General features: G+C 48.4%; 1 protein-coding gene across 4 annotated transcripts in view; it reads left to right on the top strand.

The window, feature by feature from the left end:
- exd1 (exonuclease 3'-5' domain containing 1) overlaps positions 1 to 25,040 on the top strand; it is a 59,136-nt gene that overhangs the window by 14,276 nt on the left and 19,820 nt on the right. For all 4 annotated transcript variants that reach the window (XM_086003847.1, XM_086003845.1, XM_086003846.1 and 1 more), the window contains 2 exons: positions 18,160 to 18,246; positions 19,026 to 19,130. In XM_086003847.1, coding sequence (XP_085859973.1) covers positions 18,160 to 18,246; positions 19,026 to 19,130 — 192 coding nt within the window. The remainder of the gene's footprint in view (positions 1 to 18,159; positions 18,247 to 19,025; positions 19,131 to 25,040) is intronic.

Here is a 25,040-nt window from a genome sequence, read left to right as displayed (position 1 = left end):
CCCAACGACAGATGTTAGGCTAACTGGTCTATAGTTTCCTGCTTTGTCTCCCTCCTTTCTTAAATAGGAGTGTTAGATTTGCGGTTTTCCAAACAGCTGAGACCTCTCCAGAGTCCAGGGAATTTTGGCATATTGTAACCAATGCATTCACTATCTCTGCAGCCACTTCTTTTAAGACCCTGGGATGTCGGCCATCTGGTCCAGGGGACTTGTTGTCTTTTAGTCCCATTATTTTACCAAGTACTATTTCCTTAGTGATAGTGATTGTCTTTAGTTCCCCCCTCTCTGTGGCCTCTTGATTATCCATTATTGGGATGTTGTTAGTGCCTTCTACTGTGAAGACAGATACAAAATATTTGTTCGGAGTCTCTGCCAGTACCCTGTTCCCCATTATTAATTCCCCAGTCTCATCCTCTAAGGGACCAACGTTTACTTCAGCTACCTTTTTATATACCTGTAGAAGCTCTTACTATCTGTTTTAATGTTTCTTGCCAGTTTACACTCTCAATTAATCTCTCTCTTGGCAACATTGTATGTCTTCGGTTTCAATTTGATACCATCCTTTACTTCCTTAGTTAGCCACAGATGGTGCTCCCTTCTCTTAAAATCTTTCTTTCCCACTGGAATATATTTTTGTTGAGAGTTATGAAATATCTCCTTAAATGTCCGCCACTGCATTTCAACTGTCTTACCCTTTGATTTATTTTTCCAGTCCACTTTAGCCAGTTCTGCCCTCATGCCATTATAATTGCCTTTGTTTAAGACCAGGACACTGGTTTGAGATACAACTTTCTCACCCTCCAACTGAATTTGAAATTCAACCATGCTATGATCACTCTTTCCTAGAGGATCCTTTACGATGAGATCATTTATTAATTCTGCCTCATTACACAGTACCAGATCCAAGATAGCCTGCTCCATGGTTGATTTGATTTGTCCAATCAATATGGAGATTAAAATTACCCATGATTATTACCGTATCTTTTTTACAGGCCTCCATTATTTGTTGATTTATACTCTGTCCAACAGTATTGCTACTGTTCGGAAGCCTGTAGACTACGCCCACCAGAGACTTTTTCCCTTTATTATTTTTTATCTCCACCCAAACCGATTCTACGTCTTGATTTTCTGAGCCAATATCACTTCTCACCACTGCACTGATCCCATCCTTTACCTACAAAGCCACCCCACCTCCCTTTCCTTTCTGTCTATCCTTCCGAATTACCATACCCTGGAATATTCAGTTCCCAGCCTGACCACCTTGCAACCACGTCTCTGTAATGGCGATCAGATCATACCCATTTGTATCTATTTGTGCCGTCGACTCATTTATCTTGTTTCGAATGCTGCGTGCATTCAGATATAGAGATTTTAACTTTGTCTTTTTACCATTCCTCCTTGTTTTGGCCCCATTTTCTGTTGCACTCTTATTTTTAAACATTCTTTCCCTTCCTGTCACACTCTTGTTATTATTTCCCCCATCTCTATCCTGTTCTATTGCTTTCTCATTTCTCATTGACTTTTTAAATTCCTGCTCACCTGGATCCCCTCTCCAGCCCTAGTTATTCGATTCGCTAGGACTCTAGCCCCGGCATGGTTCAAGTGAAGCCCGTCCAAACGGAACAGCTCCCTCTCCCAGTACTGGTGCCAGTGCCCCACAAATCGAAACCCATTTCTCCCACACCAGTCTTTGAGCCACTCGTTCATTTCTCTGATCTTATTTACCCAATGCAAATTTGCTCGTGGCTCAGGTAGTAATCAAGAGATTATTACCTTTGTGGTTCTGCTTTTTAATTTAGCCCCTAGCTGCTCATACTCTTTCAGCAGAACCTCTTTCTTTGTCCTACCTATGTCATTGGTGCCTACGTGGACCATGACAACTGGATCCTCCCCCTCCCACTCCAAGTTCCTCTCCAGCCCAGAGGAGGTGTCCTTAACCCTGGCACTGGGCAGGCAACACAGCCTTCGGGACTCTCACTCTCGGCTGCAGAGAACAGTGTCTATCCCCTATCACTACAACATTTCTTTTTACTCCCCCCCACTTGAATGGCTCCCTTTGCCACGGTGCTATGGTCAGATTGCTCATCCACCCTGCAGTCCCTGCCCTCGTCCACACAGGGAGCAAGAATCTCATACCTGTTGAACAAGGCCAAGGGCTGAGGCTCCTCCGTCACTACCTCCTGGATCCCAATACCTGCCTGGCTTGTAGTCACACCCTCCTGTCCCTGACCATGGGCCAAACTGGAAGTAATTACTTTAGTGGGTGTGACTGCCTCCTGGAACTTAGTGTCCAGGTAATTCTCCCCCTCCCTAATGTGTCGCAGTGTCTGAATCTCGGACTCCAGCTCATCAACTCTTGAGCCGAAGTTCCTCGAGCAGCCAACATTTGCTGCAGATGTGATCGCCCTGGACCTCAATGGTGTCCACCAGCTCCCACATGCAACAACAACAACACATTGCCTGGCTCCCATCTTAATTAATTAGTTTTAAAATTTGGAACACGTACATCTTTTAATCTACACCAAGGCACTTAAATTTAGACGCCCAAGTTTGGGGGGAAAAAGCGAGAAATGTAGAAATACTCACCAACCAACAATCACTTACCTGCTTTCTGGTGACATCACACCTATTACTTTTTACTTCTTTACACTCACCTGTCTGTTGTAGCTGCTCCCGCTCACCTTTAAATCTGCCGAGGTCTCGCTCTCTCCTGGGCTCCCGCTCACCTTTAAATTTGCCGAGGTCTCACTCTCTCCTGGGCTCCCGCTCACCTTTAAATTTGCCGAGGTCTCACTCTCTCCTGGGCTCCCGCTCACCTTTAAATTTGCCGAAGTCTCGCTCTCTCCTGGGCTCCCGCTCACATATTGAATCTGCCTAGGTCTCGCTCTCTCCTGAGCTCCCGCTCGCCACCTGAATCTGCTGAGGTCATAGAACCATAGAAGATAGGAGCAGGTGTAGGCCATTCGGCCCATTGAGCCTGCTCCACTATTTAATGAGATCATGGCTGACCATCCAAATTCAGTACCCTGTCCCTGCTTTCTCCCCATATCCCTTTAGCCTTAAGAAATATATCCCAACTCCTTCTTGAATATATTTAATGAACTGGCCTCCACCGCCCTCTGTGGCAGAGAATTCCACAGGTTCACCACACTCTGGGTGCAGAAATTCCTCCTCATTTCAGTCCTAAATGGCTTACCCCTTATCCTTAGATTTTGACCCCTGGTTCTGGACTCCCCGGCCATCGGAAACATCCTTCCTGCACCTAGTCTGTCCAGGCCTGACAGAACTTTATAGGTTTCGATGAGATCCCCTCTCAATCTTCTAAACTCCAGTGAGTATAAGCCCAATCGAGACAATCTCGCCTCATACGTCATTCCTGCCATCCCAGGTATCAGCCTGGTGAATCTTCGCTGCACTCCTTCCATGGCAAGAACGTCCTTCCTCAGATAAGGCGACCAAAACTGCACACAATACTCAAGGTGCTGTCTCACCAAGGCCCTGTACAACTGCAGCAAGACATCCTTGTTCCTGTACTCGAACCCTCTTGCTACAAAGGCCGACATACCATTTGCCGCCTTAACCGCCTGCTGCACCTGCATGCTTACCTTCAGCGACTGGTGCACAAGAACACCCAGGTCTCTTTGCACTTCCCCTTCTCCCAATCTATTGCCATTCAAATAATAGTCTGCCTTCCTATTTTTGCCACCAAAGTGGATAAACTCACATTTATCCACATTATAGTGCATTTGCCATGTTTCTGCCCAATCACCCAACCTGTCCAAATCGTACTGGAGTTTCACGACATCCTCCTCACAACATACCCTCCCACCCAGCTTTGTGTCATCTGCATATTTGGAGATATTACATCCAATTCCCTCGTCCAGATCATTAATATATATTGTGAACAGCTGGGGTCCTAGGACCGATTTCTTGCGGTACCCCACTAGTTACTGCCTGCCTCTTGGAAAATGACCCGTTTATTCCAACTCTTTGCTTTCTATCCGTCAACCAGTTCTCTATCCAAGTCAATACCTTGCCCCCAATCCCATGTGCCTTAATTTTGCACGCTAATCTCTTATGCGGGACCTTATCAAAAGCCTTCTGAAAGTCCAAATGCACCACATCCACCAGTTCTCCCTTATCTATTTTACCAGTTACATCCTCAAAAAATTCCAGTAGATTAGTCAAGCACGATTTACCTTTTGTAAATCCATGTTGACTTTGTCCGATCCTGTCACTGCTTTCCAAGTGCTCTGCTATTACATCTTTTATGGACTCTTAGCATTTTCCCCACTACCGATGTCAGGCTTACCACCTTTTTTGAATAGTGGGGTAACATTAGCTACCCTCCAATCCATGGCTACTGTTCCAGAGTCTATTGAGTTCTGGATGATGACCAGCAATGCATCTACTATTTCTAGGGCCACTTCCTTAAGTACCCTAGGATGTAGATTATCAGGCCCTGGGGATTTATCGGCCTTCAGTCCCATCAATTTTCCTAACACCATTTCCCTACTAATACTGATTTCTTTCAGTTCCACCCTTTCATCAGACCCTATTTTCCCCGGCATCTCTGGGAGGTTATTTGTGTCCTCCTTTGTGAAGACAGAACCAAAATATGTATTTAGTTGGTCTGCCATTCCTTTGTTCCCCATTATAAATTCCCCTGATTCTGACTGCAAGGGACCTACGCTTGACTTCACCAATCTTTTTCTCTTCACATATCTATAAAAGCTTTTACAGTCAGTTTTTATGTTCCCTGTCAGCTTACTCTCATATTCTATTTTCCCCTTCTTAATTAATCCCTTTGTCCTCCTTTGTTGAATCCTAAACTGCACCCAATCCTCAGGATTATTGCTTTTTCTGGCCAGTTTATATGTCCTATCCTTCGATCTTATGCTATCCTTAATTTCCCTTGTTAGTCACGGTTGAGTCACCTTTTTTGTTTTATTTTTATGCCAAACTGGGATGAACAAATTCTGTAGTTCATCCATTCGGTCTTTGAATGTTTGCCATTGCCTATCCACCGTCAACCCTTTGAGTGACATTCCCCAATCAATCCTACCCAACTCGCTCCTCAGACCATCGTAGTTTCCTTTATTTAAATTTAGGACCCTAGTCTCCGAGTCAACTACTTCACTCTCCATCTTAATGAAGAATTCGATCATATTATGATCGCTCCGACCCAAGGGGCCTCGTACAACAAGATTGTTAATTAATCCTTTCTCGTTACATAATACCCAGTCTAATATGGCTTGATCTCTGGTTGGTTCCTTGACATATTGGTCCAGGAAACCATCCCGTAAACACTCCAGGAATTCCTCCTCCACAGTATTGTTACTAATTTGGTTAGCCCAATCTATATGTAGATTAAAGTCACCCATGATGACTGCTGTGCCCTTATTGCACGCTTCTTTAATTTCCCTTTTAATGCCATCCCCAACCTCCGCCTTACTGTTTGGAGGCCTATATACCACTCCCACTAACGTTTTCTGCCCCTTAGTATTTCTCAATTCTACTCATTCAGATTCCACATCATCAGAGCTAATATCCTTCCTTACAATTGTGTTAATCCCTTCTTTAACCAGTAATGCCTGTCTTTCCTGAATATCGAATACCCCTGGATGTTGAGTTCCCAGCCTTGGCCATCCTTGAGCCACGTTTCCGTAATCCCAACCAAATCATATTCGTTTACCTCTACTTGCGCAGCCAATTCATCCACCTTATTATGAATGCTCCTCGCATTAAGACACAAAGCCTTCAGGTTTGTTTTTTTAACGCTCTTAGACCTATTAGAATTATTATTTACTGTGGCCACGTTTGATTTAAACCGTTGATTTCTCTGACTGCCACTTTTGGTTTTTCTCCTTCCTATCTTTTGCTTTTATCCTTGTTTCCCTTTCCTCTGTCTCCCTGCTCAGGTTCCCAACCCACTGCCATTTTAGTTTAAACCCTCCCCCAGAGCACTAGCAAACAATCCCCCTAGGACATCGGTTCCAGCCCTGCCCAGGTGCAAACCGTCTGGTTTGAACTGGTCCCACCTCCCCCAGAACCGGTTCCAATGTCCCAGGAACTTGAATCCCTCCCCGTTGCACCATTCCTCTAGCCACGTATTCATCTGAAATATCCTTCTATTTCTACTCTGACTAGCACGTGGCACTGGTAGCAATCCTGAGATTACTACTTTTGAGGTCCTATTTTTTAATTTACCTCCTAACTCCCTATATTCCGCTTTTGGGACCTCATCCTGCTTTTTACCTATATCGTTAGTGCCTATATGCACCACGACAACTGGCTGTTCACCCTCCCCTTCCAAGATGTTCTGCAGCCGCTCTGAGACATCCTTGACCCTTGCACCAGGGAGGCAACACACCATCCTGGAGTCTTGTTTGCGACTGCAGAAACGCCTATCTATTCCCCTTACAATAGAATCCCCTATTACTACAGCTCTACCCCTCTTTTTCCTCCCGTGCTGTGCAGCAGAACCACCCCTGGTGCCAGGAAGTTGGCTGCTGCGGCTTTCCTCTGAGCAGCCATCCCCCCACAACAGCACTCAAAGTGGTGTATCTGTTTGAGAGGGGGATGTCCACAAGGGACCCCTGCACTACCTGCCTGCGCCTAGTACTCTGTTGGTCACCCATTTCCTTTCTTCCTGTCCAACCTCTACCAGCGGTGTGTCCAACTCTGTAAACGTGCTATTCACGACGTCCCGAGCATCGTGAACGCTCCAGTATGCATCCAATCGCAGCTTCAGCGCCGCAATGCGGTCTGTCAGTAGCTGCAGCTGGATGCACTTCCTGCACATAGTTGTCAGGGACACAGGAATATATTTAATGAATTGGCCTCAACTGCCTTGTGTGGTAGAGAATTCCACAGGTTCACCACTCTGGGTGAAGAAATTTCAGTCCTAAATGGCTTACCCCTTATCCTTCGACTGTGACCCCTGGTTCTGGACTCCCCCGCCATTGGGAACATCCTTCCTGCATCTAGTCTGTCTAGTCCTGTTAGAATTTTATAAGTTTCAATGAGACCCCTTCTCATTCTTCTAAACTCTAGCAAATATAAGCATAATCGACCCAATCTCTCTCCATACGTCATTCTTGCCATCCCAGTTATCAGTCTGGTGAATCTTCACTGCACTCCCTCCACAGCAAGAACATCCTTCCTCAGATAAGGCAACCAAAACTGCACACAATACTCAAGGTGTGGTCTCACCAAGGCCCTGTACAACTGCAGCAAGACATCCTTGCTCCTGTACTGGAATCCTCTCGCTACGAAGGCCAACATACCATTTGCCTTCTCAACCGCCTGCTGCACCTGCATGCTTACCTTCAGCGACTGGTGCACAAGGACACTGAGGTCTCGTTGCATTTCCCCTTTTCCCAATCTATTGCCGTTCAGATAATAATCTGCCTTCCTGTTTTTGCCACCAAAGTGGATAACCTCACATTTATCCACATTGGGCAGATGCAGTATAATCACCCAACCTGTCCGAATCATACTGAAGTTTCTCTGCATCCTCCTTACAGCACACACGCCCACCCAGCTTTGTGTCGTCTGCAAACTTGGAGATATTACATCTACTGTAATTCCCTCGTCTAGATCATTAATATATATTGTGAATAGCTGGGGTCCTAGCACCGATCCCTGCGGTACCCCACTAGTCGCTGCCTGCCACTCGGAAAAAGACCCGTTTATTCCAACTCTTTGCTTCCTGTCTGCCATGCAGTTCTCTATCCAAGTCAGTACCTTACCCCCAATCCCATGTGCTTTAACTTTACACGCTAATCTCTTATGCGGGACCTTATCGAAAGCCTTCTGAAAGTTCAAATGCACCACATCCACTGGTTCTCCCTTATCTATTCTACCAGTTACATCCTCAAAAATTTCCATTAGATTAGTTAAGCATGATTTACCTTTTGTATATCCATGTTGACTTTGTCCGACCCTGTCACTGTTTTCCAAGTGCTCTGCTATTACATCTTTTATAATGGCCTCTAGTATTTTCCCCACTACCGATCTCGCGCTCTCCTGGGCTGCTGCTCACCTTTTGAATCTACCGAGGTCTCGCGCTCTCTTGGGCTCCTCCTGCTCACCTTTTGAATCTACTGGGGTCTCGCGCTCTCCTGGGCTCCCGCTCACCTTTTGAATCTGCTGAGGTCTCGTGCTCACCTTTTGAATCTGCTGAGGTCTCGTGCTCACCTTTTGAATCTGCCGAGGTCTCGTGCTCTCTTGGGCTCCCGCTCACCTTTTGAATCTGCCGAGGTCTCGCTCTCTCCTGGGGTCCCGCTCACCTTTTGAATCTGCCGAGGCCTCGTGCTCTCTTGGGCTCCCGCTCACCTTTTGAATCTGCCGAGGTCGAGGTCTCGCTCTCTCTTGGGCTCCCGCTCACCTTTTGAATCTGCCGAGGTCGAGGTCTCGCTCTCTCCTGGGCTCCCGCTCACCTTTTGAATCTGCCGAGGTCGAGGTCTCGCTCTCTCCTGGGCTCCCGCTCACCTTTTGAATCTGCCGAGGTCTCGCTCTCTCCTGGGCTCCCGCTCACCTTTTGAATCTGCCGAGGTCTCGCTCTCTCCTGGGCTCCCGCTCACCTTTTGAATCTATCGAGGTCTCGCTCTCTCCTGGGCTCCCGCTCACCTTTTGAATCTGCCGAGTTCGAGGTCTCGCTCTCTCTTGGGCTCCCGCTCACCTTTTGAATCTGCCGAGGTCTCGCTCTCTCCTGGGCTCCCGCTCACCTTTTGAATCTGCCGAGTTCGAGGTCTCGCTCTCTCTTGGGCTCCTGCTCACCTTTTGAATCTGCCGAGCTCAAGGTCTCGCTCTCTCCTGGGCTCCTGCTCACCTTTTGAATCTGCTGAGGTCGAGGTCTCGCTCTCTCCTGGGCTCCCGCTCACCTTTTGAATCTGCCGAGGCCTCGCGCTCTCCTGGGCTCCCGCTCACCTTTTGAATCTGCCGAGGCCTCGCGCTCTCCTGGGCCCCGACCCGCTCCACCCCAACTGATACTACATCTTTATCTTCTGAGCCAAGATCATTTCTCACCTCTTCACTGATCTCATCCTTTATTAACAGAGCTACCCCACCTCCTTTTCCTTTCTGCCTATCCTTCCGAAATGTCAAATACCCCTGAATATTCAGTTCCCAGCCTTGGTCACCTTGCAACCACGTCTCTGTAATGGCTATCAGATCATACCCATTTATTTCTATTTGTGCCGTCAAGTCATCTATCTTGTTACAAATGCTGCGTGCATTCAGATAAAGAGCCTTTAATTTTGTCTCTTTACCATTTTTCCCTACTCTGACTCTATTTGCTGGTGCACGCTCATGTTCGTATGCTGTCTCTTGTCACACTCTGGTTATCGTTACCCCTATCGCTACCTTGCGCTATTGCCTTCTCCTTTCTCTTTGACTTTCTAAATTCCCCTTCACCTAAACCCCCCCCCCCCCCCCCACTATTTAGTTTAAAGCCCTATTTACTGCCCTAGTTATTCGATTCGCCAGGACACTGGTTTCAGCATGGTTCAAGTGAAGCCCGTCCCAACAGTCCTCTTTCCCCAGTACTGGTGCCAGTGCCCCATGAATTGAAACCAATTTCTCCCACACCAATCTTTGAGCCACGCATTCAACTCTCTGATTTTGTTGACCCTATGCCAATTTGCTCGTGGCTCAGGTAGTAATCCAGAAATTAGTACCTTTGTGGTTCTGCTTTTTAATTTAGCCCCCGAGAGTTCATACTCCATCAGCAGAACCTCCTTCTTAGTCCTAACTATGTCATTGGTACCTACGTGTACCACGACAACTGGATCTTCCCCTCCCACTCCAAGTTCCTCTCCAGCCCGGAGGAGATGTCCTTAACCCTGGCACCGGGCAGGTAACACAGCCTTTGGGACTCGTGCTCTTGGCTGCAGAGAACAGTATCTATCCCCCTAACTATACTGTCCCCTACCACTACTACATTCCTTTTTCTCCCCCAATTTGAATGGCCCCTTGTACCACGGTGCTGTGGTCAGTTTGCTCATCCTCCCTGCAGTCCCTGCTCTCGCCCCACACAGGCTGCAAGAACCTCGTACCTGTTGGACAAGTGCAAGGGCTGAGGCTCCTCCAATGCTACCTTCTGGATCCCCATACCTGCCTCACTCATAGTCACACCCTCCTGTTCCTGACCACGGACCAGATTTGAAGTATTTAACCTAAGGGGTGTGACTGCCTCCTGGAACAAAGTATCCAGGTAACACTCCCCCTCCCTGATGCATCGCAGTGTCCGAAGCTCGGACTCCAGCTCATCAACTCTGAGCCGAAGTTCCTTGAGCTGCCGACACTTACTGCAGATGTGGTCGCTGTAGATCACACTGGCGTCCACCAGCTCCCATCTGCTACCCTCCATGTGAAGACGGGACTTCGTCTCCACATTGACTGAGCGGTGGTCATTGCTACCAATACTGCTACAGATGCATCTGCGACAGGTAGATTGGTGAGAACGAGGCCGAGTAGGTTTTTCCCTCGTGTTGGCGCTCTCTCCACCTGTCGCAGACCCAGACTGGCAGTTATGTCCTTCAGGATTCGGCCAGCTCGGTCAGTAGTGGTGCTAGAGCTGTTCTTGGTGATGGACATGGAAGTCCCCCCACCCCCCCCCAGAGTACATTCTGTGCCCTTGCTACTCTCCGTGCTTCTTCCAAGTGGTGTTCAACATGGAGGAGTACTGATTCATCAGCTGAGGGAAGGCATTAGGTGGTAATCAGCAGGAGGTTCCCTTGCCTGTGCCTGACCTGAAGCCATGAGACTTCATGGGGTCCAGAGTGTGATGAAATATTCCATTCATCACTGCTTGTGACTGTGGTCGGTTTCAGTTTCATTTCCCTTCCCCCAGTTCCGTTTCCTCACCATTGTATTGTATATTGGAATGTGTTGTGTGTAGGGCTCCGCCCATACCTGGCCCCTATGTAAGCAAGCTCAGTCTGGCCTCATATCCAGTACTGCAGCCCTCCGGATGGAAGATACCTCTCTCCACTACGTGTTACCTTCTAAGTTAATAAAAGCCTTGTTTTGTTTCGCTAACATCGAGTCTCGGAATTATTGAGGCACATCAATTTTATTAACTTATTTTTCAACACAATGGATCAACTCCTGAAACCCGAACGTTTGGATTTGGATCAGCATGCTCCGGACGCATCAGCACGCTTCGGACACTGGTTTATGTGTATGGAATTCTTCCTGGACAATTCCGCAGCCGTCAAAGACGCTACGGACGCTGCGAGTATGAAACTCGGAATTCTGCGGAATTGGGTAAGCCACCGGGTTTACCCCCTCATCCAAGACGCCGACACGTACCTGGCCGCCTGCGACATCTTAAAGGCGCATTACCAGCAGCCTACGAATGAGGTGTATGCTAGGCATCTGCTCGCTACTCGCGCACAGCGACCTGGGGAATCGGTGGAGGAGTTCCTAGGCACCCTGAAAATGCTTGGCAAAGACTGCAAGTGCCGAGATGTAAAAGCCGCAGTGTACACTGACGAGCTTGTTCGCGATGCCTTTACCACAGGCCTCAGCTCCACTTACATCCGGCAAAGACTGCTGGAAAAAACAGGATTGGACCTGAAACAGGCTGCGGACACCGCACGATCCCTGGATGTGGCCCAGAGAAACTCGGACACCTACTCTTCAGCCCACGCCACCACGTGTGCACCAAGGGCGCCGCCATCTTGGAAGGCATCTTCCCCGCCCGGCAGCCCGACACCGTCGGGGCCCCACTCTCCCCCCAGAAGCCCTACGACAGCCGCGACGCGTCGGGGACCCAACTGCTACTTCTGCGGGCAGCCAAAGCACACCAGAAACCTGTGCCCGGCGAAAGGCACCACCTGCTTTAAGTGCGGTAAGAAGGGGCACTTCGGGAAGGTGTGCAGAGGGAACCCCGCCGGAAAACCAACCGCCGCGTGCGCGCCGTGGGAGCGGCCATCTTGGACGCCATCTTGCCCGACCTCGTGGGGTCCGCCAGCTTATGAGCAGACAGCGTGGACGCCATCTTGTCTTGATCAGGGCCCTACAGTGGCATCGGTCACAGTGGACCAGACCAGGCCGCACCCGCTATCCAAATCAATGGTGGACATCGAGGTAAACGGGTGCAGGGTTAAATGTTTAATTGACAGTGGAAGCACGGAGAGTTTTATCCACCCTGAACTGGCACAACAACTCTTCCCTAAAGGTGGTCCCTACTCAGGGTACCATCTCTATGGCTGATAAAACCCAGACATCGACCATTCTGGGTTACTGCACGGTACAATTGTCCGTTAACGGAACTGTATATGATAATTTTAAAGTATTAATCATGAAGAATCTATGTGCGAGCGTGATCTTGGGCCTGGATTTCCAGTGCAACCACCAAAGCATCACGCTCAAGTACGGTGGGTCCTAGCCGCCCCTCAGTGTGCGGTCTGGCTACCCTGAAGGTAAAGCCGCCTTCGCTATTCGCGAACCTTACCCCTAACTGCCGGCCAATAGCGACCAAAAGCAGGAGGTACAGCTGGGAGGACAGGCGGTTTATCGCGACCGAGGTAGACAGGCTCCTGAAAGAGCGCATTATTGAACGCAGCAACAGCCCGTGGCGCGCCCAAGTGGTAGTGGTAAGGGGTAGCGAGAAGAAACGGATGGTGATCGACTATAGCCAAACGATCAACAGGTACACCCAAGTAGACGCCTACCCGCTACCCCGCATATCAGAAATGGTGAACCAAATCGCCCAATACCGGGTGTTCTCCACCATCGACCTTAAGTCAGCGTACCACCAGCTCCCTATCAGACCAGAGGACCGCCCGTACACCGCCTTCGAGGCGAACGGACGCCTCTACCAATTCCTCAGAGTCCCCTTTGGGGTGACGAATGGGGTCTCGGTCTTCCAGAGGGAGATGGACCGCATGGTCGATGACCACCACTTGCAGGCAACCTTCCCCTACCTCGACAACGTCACCATCTGCGGTCACAACCAGCAGGATCACGACTCGAACCTCGAGAGGTTCCTGGAAACCACACAAAAACTCAACCTCACCTACAACGAGGACAAGTGCGTTTTCAACACCACGCGCCTCTGCATACTAGGCAGCGTGGTGGAGAATGGGGAAATCGGACCAGACCCCGACCGATTGCGCCCCCTACGGGAGCTGCCCCTGCCCAACACTCCCAAAGCCCTGAAAAGGTGCCTGGGGTTATTTTCCTATTGTTCCCAATGGGTCCCCAACTACTCCGACAAAGCCCGCCCCCTCTTGAAAGCATCCTCTTTTCCGCTCTCTGCTGAGGCCCATGCCGCCTTCAAAAGCATTAAGCAGGATATTGAGCGGGCCACGCTACAGGCAGCGGACGAGAACACTCCATTTCAAGTGGAAAGTGATGCGTCTGACTTCGCCTTGGCGGCCACCCTCAACCAGGCGGGGCGGCCCGTAGCTTTCTTCTCGAGGACCCTCCAAGGGCCCGAGATCAGACACTCCTCCGTGGAAAAGGAGGCCCAAGCCATCGTGGAGGCAGTGCGCCACTGGCGCCACTACCTAGCCGGCAAACGCTTCACCCTACTTACCGACCAGCGGTCGGTAGCGTTTATGTTCAATAATAAACAGAGGGGGAAGATTAAAAATGATAAGATTCTTAGGTGGCGGATCGAGCTCTCCACCTTTGAGTATGACATCATTTACCGGCCAGGGGCCCTTAACGAATCCCCTGACGCCCTCTCACGAGGGATGTGTGCCAGCGCCACCGGGGATCGGCTACAGACCCTCCACAACGACCTCTGCCACCCAGGGGTCACGCGGCTGTTCCACTTCATAAAGTCCCGTAACTTACCCTACTCGATTGAGGAAGTTCGGTCTCTGACCAGGAACTGCCGCACTTGCGCCGAGTGCAAGCCTCGGTTCTACCGCCCAGATAGAGCCCACTTAATCAAAGCCACACGGCCCTTTGAGCGGCTCAGCTTAGATTTCAAGGGCCCCCTCCCGTCCGTCGACCGCAATGTTTACTTCCTGAACATTGTGGACGAATATTCCCGGTTCCCATTCGCCTTCCCCTGCCCAGACATGACCAGCGCCACGGTCATTAAATGCCTCAACAGCCTGTTCTGCCTGTTCGGTATGCCGAGCTACATCCATACGGATAGGGGGGCGTCCTTCATGAGTGAAGAGCTACGCCAGTACATGCTGTCCAGGGGGATCGCCACGAGCCGTACCACCAGCTACAACCCCCGGGGTAACGGCCAAGTGGAGCGAGAGAACGGGACAGTATGGAAAGCAGTCACTCTAGCTCTAAGGACCAAGGGCCTCCCTATCTCCCGCTGGCAGGAAGTCCTCTCGGATGTGCTCCATTCGATACGGTCGCTATTGTGTACTGCCACTAATGCCACGCCTCATGAACGAATGTTTGTCTTTCCCCGGAAATCCACCTCAGGCGTATCCATGCCGTCATGGCTCTCCACCCCAGGTCCGGTATTCGTGCGAAGGCATGTGAGGGGCCACAAGACGGACCCTCTCGTGGAGCCAGTGTACCTACTCCACGCCAACCCCCAATACGCATATGTCCGGCACGCCGACGGAAGGGAGGACACCGTGTCCATAAAATGTCGCCCCAGCCGGTAACGACAACAACCACGGCGATAGCAGCGACAACGATCGCAGCAACTCTTACCCACCCACTACTCTTTCATCACCCCCGGAAGAACATCGACCAACGGCACCCCCACCAACTACCCCTTCAGTAACCCTGGCGGCACCCCCAGCAGAGACCCAGGAGGCTACCGGGGACACCCGCGGCACTGCAACAGCCACGTCGGTCGCAGAGGACTATCAAACCCCCGAACAGACTAAATCTATAGGAGGGGTGAATGTGATGAAATATTCCATTCATCACTGCTTGTGACTGTGGTCGGTTTCAGTTTCATTTCCCTTCCCCCAGTTCCGTTTCCTCACCATTGTATTGTATATTGGAATGTGTTGTGTGTAGGGCTCCGCCCATACCTGGCCCCTATGTAAGCAAGCTCAGTCTGGCCTCATATCCAGTACTGCAGCCCTCCGGATGGAAGATACCTCTCTCCACTACGTGTTACCTTCTAAGTTAATAAAAGCCTTGTTTTGTTTCGCTAACATCGAGTCTCGGAATTATTGAGGCACATCACAGAATCAATGTTGAGGACTCCCAGGGCTACTCCTTCCCAACTGTATACCACTGTGCCACCGCCCCTGATGGGACATGACGTACCCAGGGATGGTGATGGAGGAGTTTGGGACATTGGCTGAAAGGTATGATTCTGTGAGTATGACTATGTCAGGCTGTTGCTTGACTAGTCTGTGAGACAGCTCTCCCAATTTTGGCACAAGTCCCCAGATGTTGGTGAGGAGGACTTTGCAGGGTCGACTGGACTGGGTGTGCCGTTGCCGTGTCCGTAGCCTGTTAGCTAATGTGAATCTGAAATGGAGATTTCTCAGGATTCTTACATCTGCCTCCTAACTTGGTGTCATCTGCAAACTTAGACATACTCTATTTTTCATCCAAGTCATTGATAGATATGGTGAAAAGCTGAGTCCTTGGTGCAGTTCCTGGGGAACAATACTTGTCACATCCCACCAATCAGAGAATGAACCCTTTATCTGTACACTCTTATTTTCCAACCAATTACCAACCTATGTCTCAATGTTACCTCCATGAATTTTAGCGGCTGAAGACACTGGTAGAGAGAAGTGAGACTGACAACAGAAGATTGACTTTAAGGAGAGTGAGACTGCTCAATAGCTGTATTCCCATTTCAGGGTGTTGTGACCCAATTTAATTGCTGCTTTCATCCTGCTATATGACCTTGAAATGAACTTCCGACGCCATATCCGCTCCATCACCAAGACCGCTTGGTTCCACCTCCGCAACGTCATAGAGCACAGAAAAAGGCCCTTCAGCCCATCGTGTCCGCACCGGCCATCAAGCCCTGTCTATTCTAATCCCATTTTCCAGCACTTGGTCCGTAGCCTTGTATGCTATGGTGTTTCAAGTGCTCATCTAAATGCTTCTTGAATGTTGTGAGGGTTCCTGCCTCTACCACCCTTTCAGGCAGTGAGTTCCAGATTCCAACCACCCTCTGGGTGAAAAAGTTTTTCCTCAAATCCCCTCTAAATCTCCTGCCCCTTACCTTGAGACTATGCTCCCTGGTTATTGACCCCTCTACTAAGGAGAAAAGTTCCTTTCTATCTACCCTATCTATGCCCCTCATAATTTTGTACAGCTCAATCGGGTCCCCCTTGGCCTTCTCTGCTCTAAGGAAAACAACCCCAGCCTGTCCAGTCTCTCTTCATAGCTGAAGCGCTCCAGCCCAGGTAACATCCTGGTGAATCTCCTCTGCACCCTCTCCAATGCAATCACACCCTTCCTATAGTGTGGCGACCAGAACTGCACACAGTATTCCAGCTGTGGCCTAACTAGCGTTTTGTACAGCTCCATCATAACTTCCCTGCTCTTGCCTTCATTAGCCGAGGCATAGAATATAAGTATCCCATATGTCTTTTTAACCACTTTTATCTACCTGTCCTGCTGCCTTCAGGGATCTATGTACCTGCACACCAAGGTCCCTCTGATCCTCTGTCCTCCCTTGGGTCTTACCATTCATTGTGTATTCCCTTGCCTTGTTAGTCCTCCCAAAATGCATCACCTCACACTTTTCAGGGTTAAATTCCATTTGCCACTGTTCCGCCCATCTGACCAACCTGTCTATCGTCCTGTAGCCTGAGGCTTCCCTTCTCGCTATTTACCACTCCACCAATTTTCGTGTCATCTGCGAACTTACTGATCATACCTCCTACATTCATATTTTTAAAATAAGGAGCAGAGCAGGGGCGCCCTTCTCCGCCCTTGCCTCCGCTCATCTGCTGCTGAAACACTCATCCATGCCTCTGTTACCTCTAGACTCGTGCTCTCCTATTCCCATGCTCTCCTGGCCGACCTCCCACCCTCCATAAACTTGAGCTCATCCAAAACTCTGCTGCCCGTGTCCCAACTTGCACCAAGTCCCGTTCACCCATTACCCCTGTGCTTGCTGACTTACATTGGCTCCCGACAATGTTTCCTGTAAGCTGCGCAGCAGTCTTGACGGCTTTTCAATAGAAAAACTGCGCATATGTGCTATTTTGAATGGGCCGCACAGCCCGAATAGAAATTACAGGGAACATTGGTTCCCGGAGCAAGCCCCTCTTCGAGAAAAAAAAAAAAAAAAAAAATTCTCATCCCTGTTTTCAACTCGCTCTATGGCCTCGCCCCTCCCTATCTCTCTAACCTTTTACAACCTTCCGAGATCTCTACACTCCCCCAATTCTGATCTCTTGCGCATCTCCTATTTTCATCGCTCCATTGGTAGCCTGCCTTCAGCTGCTGAGGCGCTAACCTCTGGAATTCCCTCCCTAAATCTCTCCGCCTCTCCTCCTTTAAGACACTCCTTAAAGCGTACCTCTTTGACCAATCTGTCCTAACATCTCTTTATGTGGCTCGGTGTCCGTTTGCTCTTATGATGCGTCTTGGGATGTTTCACTAAGTTAACGGCGCTCTATAAATGTAAGTTCTGTTGTAATATGCTTTAACACAGAGTCTCAATCTGCCAGCACGGGAGGCTGACAAGCCACTTATTGCCTCTGGGTTGGGTTTTTACATTTACTCTTTGTGTTCCCTACTCCATGAAATCTTTCGTGTCAGGTATTTGTAAATTCTGGATCATAAATTAAACCCTCAAAATTATGTCATTGAGACAATAGAACAGACTTGGAGGAATTATTTTAAAGGCTACTGTTGCGTAGAACTAGATCCTGGTCCCAGCCATGCTGTTGTGGTAGTGCTGAGTGCAGAGCAATCATTTCCCCACATGGATCGAGAGGGGACTTTTATTGGGTAATTCACCCTGGACTGTTCTCCATTACCAATGAGTTGCCAGATACAAGAGCCTTTGGAAGATGACTTTGAGTGGGTCTTAAGCCACATCTTTCATCGTGTCTTTCACCCGCTCCTGGCTAGTGGATGGGCACAGAACAGCATTCTGAACGCAAGTTCGCGAGTAAATTTTACCTGGCTTTCTGACTGAAGGGAGGTGGACATAGCTGAGAATGCAAAGGGGGAACAAATTGATTGTCAATTTAAAAAGAATTGTATCTTTTGCCTGATTCCTTGCAGATCTTCCATATTAAACAGGAGAGTGTGATCGGAATTGCAGTGGAAGGTATTGATGTATGCCGCTTTGGGAAGCTGTGCTGGATACAGGTACTGTTCCAGGCCTGAGTCAGTGCTCAAACAGTCACTGAAGTCCAAAATACTGAAGTCTTTGAATCTTCTATTGCTAAGGCCCCATAATGCCCTTTATCATCAAGTATCTTTCTGAAAAAGACCATATTATCTATAATTTTTCAAAACCTTTTAACAGATGTAGCGAGTGCCATTTAGAGCACCATATTTATTACATTTCAGAGGTGGGCAGTAAAAGACCTCGCCCGCAGCTCCCAGCATCATACCACCCTTTCCATGCTGCATACTGAAAGGAATGAGCAGCATGTAGGGGCTGCTGGCAAGGGTGGTTGAAGCCATGTTTCCCAGTGCTGAGCCTTGGAAGTGGGTAGTCCAGTCAGGAGGCCAGCTACCTCTCCCTTTTATTTTTTAATTTACTTTTTTTTTTACGTTATATACTGTACACGGGGTTTTGTTTTCAGACTCGAGGGCCAAGCTGCTGCATGGTCTCATTCAAGTGCAGTTTATACATAATACAGCCTGAGGTCCAATGAGGCTCCTCTACTTTGATAACACTGTACAATGGTTTTCTGAGCCACTCTGTTGATGTGGTGGAGGTTGAGTGGGGATCACAGTGGCACAAAGCACTCATGTTCTAACAAGCTGTGCCACCCTCATTCAAGTACTTTTATTAAAGTTGAATTTCTACTCTTGCTTGTGGAACAGTTGGTGTTGGGAGCTCAGTCCAGCTCCTTACTGGGTCGTAGTTTTTACCCCATGTATACATATCATTTAATTCTTCACTTTCTTTTTTCTAGATTGCAACAAAGAATCAAATTTACCTCTTTGATATTTTCCTCCTGGGAGCAATGGCGTTTAAGAATGGACTGAAAATGGTTCTGGAGGACACTAATATACTAAAGGTAAGTTTAGTTTGATCATAGGAATTGAACTGATTCGCCCACTGCCGTGGGATACACTTTCCTTGCTCTGCTATGCCACACAGCATCTTCAAGCTTGGAGAACAGGCAAATGATCTGCATCCCAAGTGGCTTTGATGTGGACAGCCTGTACATTCTGGAAAAATAGTAACGTTCCTTCACCCAGCATATTCCCTTGCCCACTGTATGACCGTTTTGGGAGATGGCTTTGTGAGAATCACATCCCACCCACCCGCAGTGCAGAGCATTGGAATACCAACATAAAAACAATGTGCCTTAACCTCAGTGTCACTGCTACAGCAGTGCTAATATTCTGGGCAGGAATCCTGGCTAGTTCCTTTTTCCCATTCCTAGCCCAGAGCACTGAAGCCAGTCATAGCGTCTCCACTGCTGTTCATGTCACATGGGAACTGAACCGGAGCTCTCCTTGGTCTGTATACCTCAGTTAATGACCGCCTATTTACACTTCCATAACATTGGCCATCGACACCCCTGCCTCAGCCCTTCTGCTAAAACTCAAACATCTCCTGGCTAGCCTTCCACATTCCACCCTCTAAACTTCAGCTCATCTAAAACTCTGCTGCCCGTACAAGTTCTCACTCACCTATCACTCCTGTCCTTGTTAACATACATTGGCTTCCAGTTTGCCAACACCTGCAATTTAAAACTCGCATCTGTTGTATCTATGCTTTAATGCGCTCAATCAAGCATGTAAATACGTCGAATTAAATCAGAGTCAGGCAGACAGGCTTATAACTGCGATGTTCACTTTATTGCGTAAAATGGCCGACTGCCATTTTCCTGGGTAATTCCCATAATGCAATACACATTACATTACCGTATTGACTGGTGTCAAACTCGCAATCAATACACGACATCCCCCTTTTCCTTGGAAATAAACTTGCAGTTTACAAACAGTTGCTGACAATAACACTGCATAACTTATTTGGTTTATAAACTTTTTACAAACTTGTCTCTTACCACACAACTAAATAATTCCCAGGTTTAAACATTTAACATCACCCATGCAGTTCTCGCACAGTTTATGTTGTGACATAATCAGACAGTCTTTGGGGTTTTCTTTTAACCCTTTGAGGTCTGGCTGTATTGGGTATGTCTAAGAAATCACACAACACCAGGTTATAGTCCAACAGCTTTATTTGAAATCGCAAGCTTTCGGAGCACTGCTCCTTCGTCAGGTGAAGTGGAGAGATGCATAAAAACACAGCTTATATAGTCAGAGAATAATGTCAGATGTTTACAGGTAATCTTTCTAACTGCCATTTATCACACCTCGGCAAAGAGATAATCACAGCAATCAAAGGTGTAAATGGTGTCCAAACAGGTTAGTCAGGAAAACATTACATCAAAGAACAATGAGGTGGGGTCACAAGGGGTCAAATGTTGCAGATGCTGGGGTCTGTATGAAAAACAAAAAAACAGACAAAAAACATTTTTTTTGCTGGAAATCACAACAGGTCCGGCCGCATCTGTGTGGAGAGAACAAGCCAACGACGACTCGAGTCTGGATGACCCTACGTCAGGTGGGGTTACATGTAGCGTGACATGAACCCAAGATCCCAGTTCAGGCCGTCCTCATGGGTGCGGAACTTGGCTGTCAGTTTCTGCTCGACGATTTTGCGTTGTCGTGTGTCTCGAAGGCCGCCTTGGAGAATGCTTACCCGAAGATCGGAGGCTGAATGTCCTTGACTGTTGAAGTGTTCCCCGACTGGGAGGGAACACTCCTGCCTGGCGATTGTTGCGCGGTGTCCGTTCATCCGTTGTCGCAGTGTCTGCATGGTCTCGCCGATGTACCATGCTCCGGGGCATCCTTTCCTGCAACGTATGAGGTAGACAACGTTGGCCGAGTCACATGAGTATGTACCATGTACCTGGTGGGTGGTGTCCTCACGTGTGATGATGGTATCTGTGTTGATGATCTGGCATGTCTTGCAGAGGTTGCTGTGGCAGGGTTGTGTGGTGTCGTGGTCGCTGTTCTCCTGAAAGCTGGGTAATTTGCTGCGAACGATGGTCTGTTTGAGGTTAGGCGGCTGTTTGAAGGCGAGTAGTGGAGGCGTGGGGATGGCCTTAGCGAGGCATTATTCTCTGACTATATAAGCTGTGTTTTTATGCATCTCTCCACTTCACCTGACGAAGGAGCAGCGCTCCGAAAGCTTGTGATTTCAAATAAAGCTGTTGGACTATAACCTGGTGTTGTGATTTCTTACATTTGTCCACCCCAGTCCAACACTGGCATCTCCACACCTTGGATATGTCTGACATGTTGGTGTCAGTGGGTATTGCCTGTGTCACAGTGGTATGTGTGTCCGGGTCTACTATACTGTCCTCAGTCCCTTGTGTTTCCTCCTGCTCATGGAGCGTCTCCATTGGTTCTGTATTTCTTCACAAACGTCATGTTTCTCAAGTAGCGTGCTCCGTCTGGAGACTCTACTACTACTTGACTCCCTGTTTCACTCAAAACTTTGTGGGGTGTGGCATTAAAAGGAGTGGTGAATGTCCTGCCGTACCAGCACGGTGTCGCCAACTTCCACCTCTGAGTATTGTGTTCTCCGCTGTTCATCTGCGTACAGTTTGGACTTGCCTTTTTGTTCTGCGTCCCAGTCACGTACTTCTATGTCTGCGCGCGACTCTGTGATGTCTGGCAGCTTTCCTCTCATTTTCCGTTTAAAGAGTAGCTCTGCCGGGCTCTTTCCTGTCGTGGCATGGTCAATGCTCCTGTACACAGTCACATATTTTCTAAGTTCACGTTTCGAATCTAGTCCTTCTGACTGAGCAATTCTGATTCTCTTCATCAGCGATGCATTCTGGCGCTCGACTTCTCCGTTAGCCTGAGCCCATTTTGCTGTCGTTTTCAGGTGCTTGATCCTGTTGTTTTCACAGTACTCTTTGAATAATTCAGATCTGAATTGGGGACCATTATCAGATTTGCAGGTAATTGGCAAACAATGACAGCTGAAGATTGACTCTAAACTATCAATAACCTTCTCTGTTGTTGTGGAGGTCATGATGTCGTATTCATAGTCGCGACTATAATAATCAACTACACCAAGAATGGAGTGGTTGGATGGCAAGGGTCCCAGTAAGTCTATAGCTACATCCTGCCAGGGGCCCTCCGGTAATGGTGTTGGTCTCAACGGTTCAGGTGGATCGGGTCTGGCTACTATCTGACAGCCGTGGCACGCTTTACAGTGTTTTTCAGCTGCCTTGTCCATGCCAGGTCACCAAACCTTGGTTCTGAGATGTTGCTTTGTTCCAAATATTCCCAAGTGTCCTTCATGTGTTAACACCAGGGCTCATGCGTGTAACACTGTGGGTAGCACGATGCGTGTTCCCCGAAGAACTAGGTACCCCACTACGCACAGCTCGTTTGCAATTGCTGCATAAGCTTTACAGTTCTCAAAATGTCCATTTGTGATTGCCTTCCGTACCTCAATCGGCTCTGGGTCGGTAGCAGAGGTTTCCTCCACCTCTCTAGTAGTGAGTGCTTTTGGTGTCGTACTCACAGCTACAAATCTCACGTATTCATCTGAGCCATGAGAATGTCTCTCCTGTTTGGCTGTCTCCCCCAGCAATCGTGACAGTGGGTCTGCAATGTTTTGCTTGCCTGGAATGTGTATCACCTTGAAATCGTACGGCTGTAATCTAAGTACCCATCTCTCTATACGGGCACAGGGTTTAGAGTGTGGGCCGTATATCACTTGTAATGGCTTATGGTCAGTTACCAAGTTACATTTTCGGCCATACACATATGGATGCAGCCTCTCACAAGCCCATACAAGAGCTAAGGCCTCTCTCTCTGTTTGAGAGTATTTCCTCTCAGTCTGTTAAACTACGACTTACATAGCATATTGGCACCTCTTGTCCCTGTTGGTCCTGAACTAGTACTGCGCCTAAACCTACAGGACTGGCATCTGCTATCACCTTGGTTGGTGTGTCCTTATCAAAATATGCTAAAGTGCCAGCTCTGGCCAACTCTTCCTTGAGTGCACTGAATGACTGTCTCTGTTGTGATCCAAATTTAAATGGTGTGTCTTTTCTCGTCGGGCGTCGCAGTGGCTCTGATAGCGTTGCAAACTTCAGGATGAATCTGCTACTGTACCCAACAAGTCCCAAGAAACTCCTTACCTCCTGTAGCATTCTCTGGTTCCCGAGCTTCTGCCACCGCTCGCATGCTCTCTGCTGTTGGTCCGATGCCCTTTTCAGACAACAGGATTCCCATGAAAATCAATCTGTCCATGTTGAATTGGCACTTCTCTGAGTTTAGTGTCAGTCCACTTTCCATTAGTCTGGTCATGACAGCGTGCAGGCGTCTGTCGTGCGTTTCCTGGTCGTGTGCACGCACGATAATGTCGTCTGAGATGTTTTCAACACCCTCTATTCCAGCTAAGGCATTAGCTATCTCGTGCTGATATTGCTCACTAGCTGAAGATACACCGAATATCAGCCTCTTGTACCTGTATACTCCGTTATGTACTGCAAACGTTGTGATTTCTCGTGACTCGCGTCCGTTCCCCATTTCAGGTCTAGCTTACTAAACACCGTCGAGCCGTTCATATCTTGGAGTATCTCATCAACGGTGGGGATTGGATATCGTTCCCTCACTATTGCCTGGTTTGCTCGTCTCATGTCTAGGCATAATCTTACATCCTTATCCGCTTTTGGTACAATAACCACAGGATTTACCCATGGGGTGGGACCAGTTACAGGTTCAATAATGTCCATGTCCCTCAATTGTTTTATTTTGGCCTCTACTGCCCCCCTTAAGTTGAATGGTATACGCCTGAGTGGCTGGGCCACAGGCTTCACTTGTGGGTCGATATACAAACTGATCTGTTTTGTGTTCAGCCTTCCTACTCCCTGGAACACCTTTGGATACCGCTGTTCTAGTAGCTGTCTTACATCTACCACAGCTGAGACATCTGCGCCTATTTTTAAAACTCCCAGTTTCATGGCTGTCCATGGCCTTTAACCACAATGAACTCCGCCTGCTCAGTTCTCTTACCTATTGTAATCCCACATGTGAATATACCTTTAACTGACAGTGGTCAGCAAGAAGCATAAGAGAATAACTTTCTGTCTGTCTTAGGGACATGTGACTGACACTTAATGTGTTCTGACTTTAATCCTTCCCATGTATTCTCATCTATCACATTACTAGTTGCACCCGAATCAATTAACATTCTCAGGTTTACTCCCCCCACACAAAAGGTAAGTCTCTCTGTCACGTTATTTCCAGTAACAGCAAATGCAAAGTCATTTTGTTCCTCTATATTGTTCACTGTGTTTCTTTGTACCCTTTGTGCGGCATACTTTGGAGAAATGATCCTTTCCCTTGCGCTTATGACACGTTTGTCCGCGTGCTGGGCATTTCAGATCTCTTCCCATGTGGTCTGTGTGTCCACATCTGTAATCTTTCCTTTCGTTCCTATCACCATTTCCCTTTGGTTTCTCTGTCGAGCTTTTCGCATAATATCCTCTTTTCTGTGTAACACGACGAACAGTATCTGTCTCCGCCTTCTCTGTACATGATATGGCTGACATCTGCTCCTCGACGCTTTCACATTGTGAGGCCAATTGTAACGTGCAGGTGAGCGTTAGACGTTGCCCTTCCTCTAGCAATTTCCTCCGCACATAGGCTGACGTGCACCTACTCAGGATAGCGTCTCTTATTTGATTATCCGCATCTCCCCCCCCCCCCCCCCCCCAAAAAAGCACAGTCTTTAGCAGCCTGCCGCAAGCGAGCAGCAAATTGTTGCACAGTCTCGCCTGTCTTCTGGGACAACTTATGAAAAGTCTGTCTAGCAAATGCTGCGTTGACCTGGGGCGCGAAGTAGTGATTCAAAGCACTAACCGCCGCCGTGTAGTCTGCTG

Source organism: Somniosus microcephalus, chromosome 12 (assembly GCF_052327205.1).
Source record: "Somniosus microcephalus isolate GS21.2 chromosome 12, FLI_Smic_1.0, whole genome shotgun sequence".
Classification (NCBI taxonomy): Eukaryota; Metazoa; Chordata; class Chondrichthyes; order Squaliformes; family Somniosidae; genus Somniosus; species Somniosus microcephalus.
This window is presented reverse-complemented; position numbering and strand designations above follow the sequence as displayed.